At 47.7% G+C, this 6,000-nt stretch overlaps 1 protein-coding gene across 1 annotated transcript in view; it reads right to left on the bottom strand.

Annotated features, from left to right (window-relative positions):
* Positions 1-6,000, bottom strand: part of VANGL1 (VANGL planar cell polarity protein 1) — a 53,152-nt gene that overhangs the window by 3,407 nt on the left and 43,745 nt on the right. Inside the window, exons 5-7 of the mRNA XM_014522975.2 lie at positions 5,134-5,266; positions 1,473-1,712; positions 1-15 (exon numbers count right to left, since the gene is read on the bottom strand). The exon at positions 1-15 is cut by the window's left edge and continues 3,407 nt beyond it. Of these exons, the coding sequence (XP_014378461.1) occupies positions 1-15; positions 1,473-1,712; positions 5,134-5,266 (388 nt within the window). The remainder of the gene's footprint in view (positions 16-1,472; positions 1,713-5,133; positions 5,267-6,000) is intronic.

The raw sequence follows: 6,000 nt of genomic DNA, 5'->3' as shown, positions 1-6,000 counted from the left end.
ATGTATGAATTAGTGCTGGGGGGAGCCAGTCCTGCAACTCAGGCCTGCCTCAAAGTTCTCTTTCAATTGTAGGATGTCCCTGGCCACCAGGCTACATCCCTGGCACTAGACTCATTTTGACAACTTTATGCTGTTCTGGCATTTTGCATGCCAAGATGCCGTTGAACAAGTGGCTGAGGTATACATGGATTTAATACCACCTCAGACAGCTGGGTGAGTTACGGTATCCAAAATTGTCCTTTAAATATGAAATTTAGCTCCAAAAGGGCCTAGCGTCAGGAGAGAACAGGTCTCACTACTTCCAGAACAGGGTCAGCCAGGCAGAGCAAGAATCGCATTCTCCTAAAAAACTCTGTCTACAATTTAGAGAAAATTTTAGTGCTCATGATTCCCTTGGTCCTGGGCAAGTATTTTCATTGAGACACCTGAGAGAATAAGCCTTACTCAGAGCAATTTCCTTGATGCCATTTGCACATTAGAGTTTCTATTGAAGACTCTCAAGTGGACAGTTCTGCTGTCAGCCCACCCTGTGCCAAGCTCCTGCTGGGATTCAAACCCCCTTACAAAAGGTCACAGCAGACCCCACCCCAAAGGTAATCTGTCTTCTCTAACCCCACAAAGCCTCTGCTGTGCTCAGGGGGTTTAATGCAGGGTAAGCATTAAACCCCCTGAGCTCTGCCTCCTAGAGCTGGCCTTCATCCCTAAGAGGAGTTTTGCATATTAAAAAACCTTTTGTAGGCCCCATATCACCCACCACTCAAGTGCAGCCCCCTCTAGAAAGAACTGTAGCAGCAGTTTACATAGCTGCATAGCTGCTTTAAACAGCAAGGGAGGAATGACTGCTCAACTGGAAGCTGAGGGAGGCAGAAAGCAGTCGAACAACTGGGACTTGGCCAGGACATGGCAGGATGAAGAGACAGAGAGAGAATGAACAAATTAGTGCTAGGGGAGCCAGTCCTGCCATTCAGGCCTACCTCAAAAACCTCTTTCAATTGTACAATGTCCCTAGCCACTGGGCTACTTCCTTGGCACAGGACTTATTTTGGCAACTCTAAGGCTCTGGTCAATGAATGAAGACTCCAGTTTGTCATCCAACACTGTTGCACTGGATTGGCACCAACAAAGATCTCTTACTGAACCACCTACTCCAGACCTACCACAGGCCAGGGACACACCTCTAAAGAGGTGACTCCACAGTTACCAGTATGACTTCCAGCAGATATTTGTGATAGGCTTCGGAAGCTTCCAAACCAAGGGTCTGGAATTGTTAGTGATGCCGGAGTAGGACCTCAGCATCAGTGACTGCTACCTATGAGGGTAGGAAGGGGAAGGAGCAGACCTCATCCTATAAACTGAAGCCAGGTAACAAGCAGCAAAGCATCACTGATAGCAGCCCCGCCCCACTCTCCTTTTCCCCCCACCACAGTGCTGAACGTCCCCGTCTGTCCCTATAGCACCCTGGTTCTGGCCACATTACCTTTGGTGTCATGCTGTTGGCAATGCAGAAGGACAGATGTTGCAGGATGCTCTCCATGCTGTGGTAATGCTGCTGCCGAGTGGTGCGCAGGTATTTCTGCAAGGCTCTTGCCATGGATGGGAAGATGGCCTGTGCAGCCTCCCGGGGATCCATCATCTCCCCTGGAGCTTTCTGCTGCTCTTCCACCTGGAGGCGCTTGATGTGAGTGAAAGCCTCTTCAACAGCCACCACAAGCCTGCACAGAGAAAGAGGACAGCACAATTCACAAACAAGGAAGTGCGATTGGTTCAAGCTTACAGCACTGCCCAGGAGTCAAGCGTTTGGGCCTCTATGTCCAGCTCTACTGCTGAATCACTGCATAACACAAAGTAAGTTACTGAGACCCCTTCTGCAGATCAGAAAGAGGTGGGCCAGAAAAGGACGTGAACAGGAGATTTCCTTTGAACACTTTTGCGTTCCTGAGTGCACAAGGCATGATCAGAACCCTAAAATCCTGGCCCCAATCCTGTGCTCGCTTCAGTAGGCAGAGCTGCCAGTTATGTACCTATGACCAGATACTGAATGTGGCCCACAGAGCTTTGTGCAATCAATACACAGCTGCCTTCAGACTGACAGCAGATGCACAAGAACCAGGCTCCAAACATGCATTGCTGCCATTCTGAGCTGCTTGCAGGGTCCTGGATGGAGAACTGCACACACTGTGGCTCTTAGTGCTCCCCCACCTCCTCCCCACTTCACTTGTTCATGATCTACCTGGTAGTCGGACAGGGTTTTTGTACAAGCTGGGTGCAGTCCTTGTGCTCCTGGCAGATGGCCCCCACACCCCTCAGTTAAACAATGACTGGGTTCCCTTCTGCTAGCACTCATGGCCAAGAACACATCCTATGCAAACCATCCCCGCTTCTGCGCAGCTGAGCAAACAAACCCAGACCACACCGTAGCAAAGCCAGGCAGATGTCATAGGATGTTTGCAAGCTACCTTAGCTGAGTTTAACTAGCAAGAGCATACTAGAGTTAAAGGGAAAGGGGAAAACATAGGAAAAAAAAAACTTACACACCACTGTACAGCAGAATAGCTGCATTTCGAGTCAAAAGAAACTAATGGCGTTTATAGACATGCTCCGAGAGGGGCACCAGGGGGGGAAAAGGAGGAGGAAGGGCTTTAATTAGAGTGACTCCGAGAGCTGCTCTAATGAAAGCACCCAGAGTGTCATTACATCAGTGTCCCTGCACTGAAAAACGGTGGCAGGGGCACTTTAAGTAAAGCTCAAGCTTTAATTAAAGCGCCCCTGCCGCCATTTTTCAGCATAGGATACCAATATGCATGACACTGGAATCTGCTGGAGCATGGTAATTACCACGCTCCAGCAGACTTGATTCGTTTAGTCTGCTTCAACATGCTATAAATGCAATGTGTCTGAGCAGCCTCCCTGCACATGTACAGGAACCCTAAGTCACCAAATACTCTTCTAAAATGCCTCACATGTCAAACATCTAGATGTTAAAGCAGCACTCTCCGACTGTGAAGCAAAGAGTTCTTCCCCCTGGGATAGCACTGGCCCAGCCCTTGGATTGCTCAGGGTCAAAAATCCCCAGACCCAACAAGGGGAAAACTGGTTTTCCCAAAGAGCTACTATGGGTTTGCCAAGCACAGGACTCTTCCTTAATCTACGGTGTGGTGCTAGCTTATCTGGCATGTGCCCTTATGCTTGTTAAGCACATACCTTCTCTGGCACTAGCCCCTGACATGCCTAACATGTAACATACTTACTCCAATACAAGACAAGGTTTTGTCTTAGTCATGTACAAAGAAACCTAATTAAATACATAATTGATCATCAAATTGTTGCCAAAAGCAGCATGTGCTCAGTAATAGAAAAACTATGAAGTTGATTAAATTTGACCAACATTGAGCATGACTATAGAACACATGGCCCATACTGGGCAACCATACTTATGGGAACTTTTTTGGGGGGGTCTTTAAAAAGTCCCATCCCCCTGTCCCCACCCCCAAAAAAACAAAAAACCCCACAACCAAGTGGGTGTTCCCTCCACCAGGCCTGGAGTTTCTGTAATGCCAAGTCTTCACCAAGAAGGCCAGAGCCAGCCCTGACACCCTCCCCTTGGTGCTAAAAATACTTTGTCTTAGCCAAAAGTCCAAGATGCTGATAGGAACCTATTACAAGGACAGATTAGTTCAGCCGGTTAAAATAAAATACACATTTGTGCCCATTAATTACAGTCCTGCTCAGCACTGACTCTTTTTCCAAGTCATGGTAAGCCACTACATTCAATATGTTTCAGTTTCCTCTTCTCTCCCACAGCTGAGCTGTGCCTTTCTTTCCCATTTCCAGTGATTCCTGCTTCTTCACCAACCTTAAATGTCTGGCAAACATCAACAAATGGGGCACCAAACAGTTCACCCAGAACACCTCTGTTGTCCCCCCTCTCCACCTACTACATATTAGTGTGCTCCACCCTCTATGAGGTGGAGATGCAGAGCAGCATTCTAGCCAGAGGCTTCCCTGCACTTCATCTGCATATAAATTTTGGGGGGGGATCCCAGGACTCGTGACAAAAACAACTAGTTCCAGTCATGAGTGGGGATCTAATTAGTGCATATATTCTTGCGCGCGGGGGGGGGCGTGTAATCTGGAGTACACACACACACACACACACACACACACTGAGCAGTGCTGAGCTGTGGGGTCAGCATGGCTTGAAATGCTGTTGACTGTGGTGGGGCCCAGCCCAATGAACTCTATGGTAAATCATCAGTCTTTTGGCTTTGAACTAAAATCATGTATGGTTTGCACTATATATGAAGTAAATACAAAAGTGTCCTGAAACTTGCAGCAGCTTCAAAAAAACATACAACTCTTCAAGTCTGGATAAACTAAGTCCATGAATACTTGCCTATATGCAAATTGCTAAATGTATGTTTATTTCAATGTCATTACAGGCAGCCCCTGCTTAACACTGTTTCACTATAGTGCTATTTCACTATAACACTCATTTTACATTGATACCGGTTCCACTTAGCGCTTAGTGAGTTTCGTTATAACGCTCACGGGCATCGTACAGCTGGCAGCAGGTTTTGCTTAATGCTATTCTGCTTAATGCTCCGTTTTTGGGGAACCAATTAGAAGCGCTAAGCAGAGGTTGCCTGTATTTTCAAATTTGCCCCTCACTTCCATGTGCTCAAGGAGAACAGGGTCTGACAGTAAGGAGAGAGGAAAGGGGCTAGAGGAGGAAGAAGTTGCAGGGGGGGAGACAACAGAGGGCAAGGGGGCTACCTGACCTCCAGATTTAATTTTCCTTTGCTGTAGCAGCAGGAAGGGTTCAAATTCAAGGCAAACCTCCAATAATTAGATTCTATACTTGGAAAATTATAATAAATTTATAAATTTGCCATATATAGAATCTAATTATGGGGGGGTCATCTTATACTTGAATAAATATGGTATTTTTTCCTCTGCTTTTGTACAGGAGGAAGTCTGCTTACATCACTTGCACACTCTCTTTCACACACGTCTCCTAAACAAAAGTTATTCCCTCAATCCAATTCCTATCTTTTTTACTGCATGCCTACAGAGTTACTTTGGCACCCATCCTACCACACCTCTCCCCATGCTGCCTTAGGGAGGTTGCATTACCTGGCTCGACGCTTTCGAACCCTGCGTTCATGGTCCGCTTCTTCATAGTAGAGCTCGTTGTGGCTGGAGTCCCTGCGCCGGGCAGCAGCAGCTATCATGGCTCGGGACTGGCCAGCACCGTTGTTACCAGGGCCTTCAGTGGTAGGAAGAGAAATATGTTAATCTTACAGATTTGGATAGCTTCCTATTCCAGGTCTTAGAGTGCCCAGAACAGGGAACTGGTGGGGCTGACCCTCCCTACTGTCCCCAGAAGAGAGGGACGCCATCCCAACACCCCACAAGGCCCTTCATCTCTTGCTCTGGGACAATATGTGTGGGGGGGAATTTGGTCTTCACGCTACACAGGACAACCAGTGGACACAGGGGAAGAGAGAAAGAGAGATATTTCAGAGACCACAAAGCATCAGGACACGTTTACGGTCGACACAAAGGAGAAGGCAGAGGGCTAAGGCTGTGACTTACCATCAGCTATATACATTTTCAGCTTGGCCACAAGGGCGGCTGGCACACATCACATTTCAGCCACAAGACAGTGAGAGAGCACAAGAGGAGAGGGGAGCCGGGAGAAAAAGACAGACAGAAAATAAGAACATCAAGAGACATGGAGACATCAACAAAAAACAAACAAACAGAAGAGCCACTCGCAAAGGGAGCAAAGAGCTGTGCTGGGACATCAGGGCCAGGGGCAGTGCCACCAGGACATAACACAGATGCTTCCCAAGAAAGCAATTACTGTCAGGGAAACAGCTCTGCAGATTGTAAGCCTGGGCTCCGCGTATCAGCTCCACGTGAGGCCAAGAGCCACAGATGCCTCCAGAGCTTTTATTCCTTGTCAGTGGAGTCCACACAGCTGCAGGAGCAGGAGCT

The sequence above is a fragment of the Alligator sinensis genome, unplaced genomic scaffold (genome assembly GCF_000455745.1).
Source record: "Alligator sinensis unplaced genomic scaffold, ASM45574v1 scaffold344_1, whole genome shotgun sequence".
NCBI lineage: Eukaryota > Metazoa > Chordata > Crocodylia > Alligatoridae > Alligator > Alligator sinensis.
The sequence above is the reverse complement of the archived record's forward strand: the minus strand, read 5'-3'. Positions and strand labels throughout refer to the sequence as shown.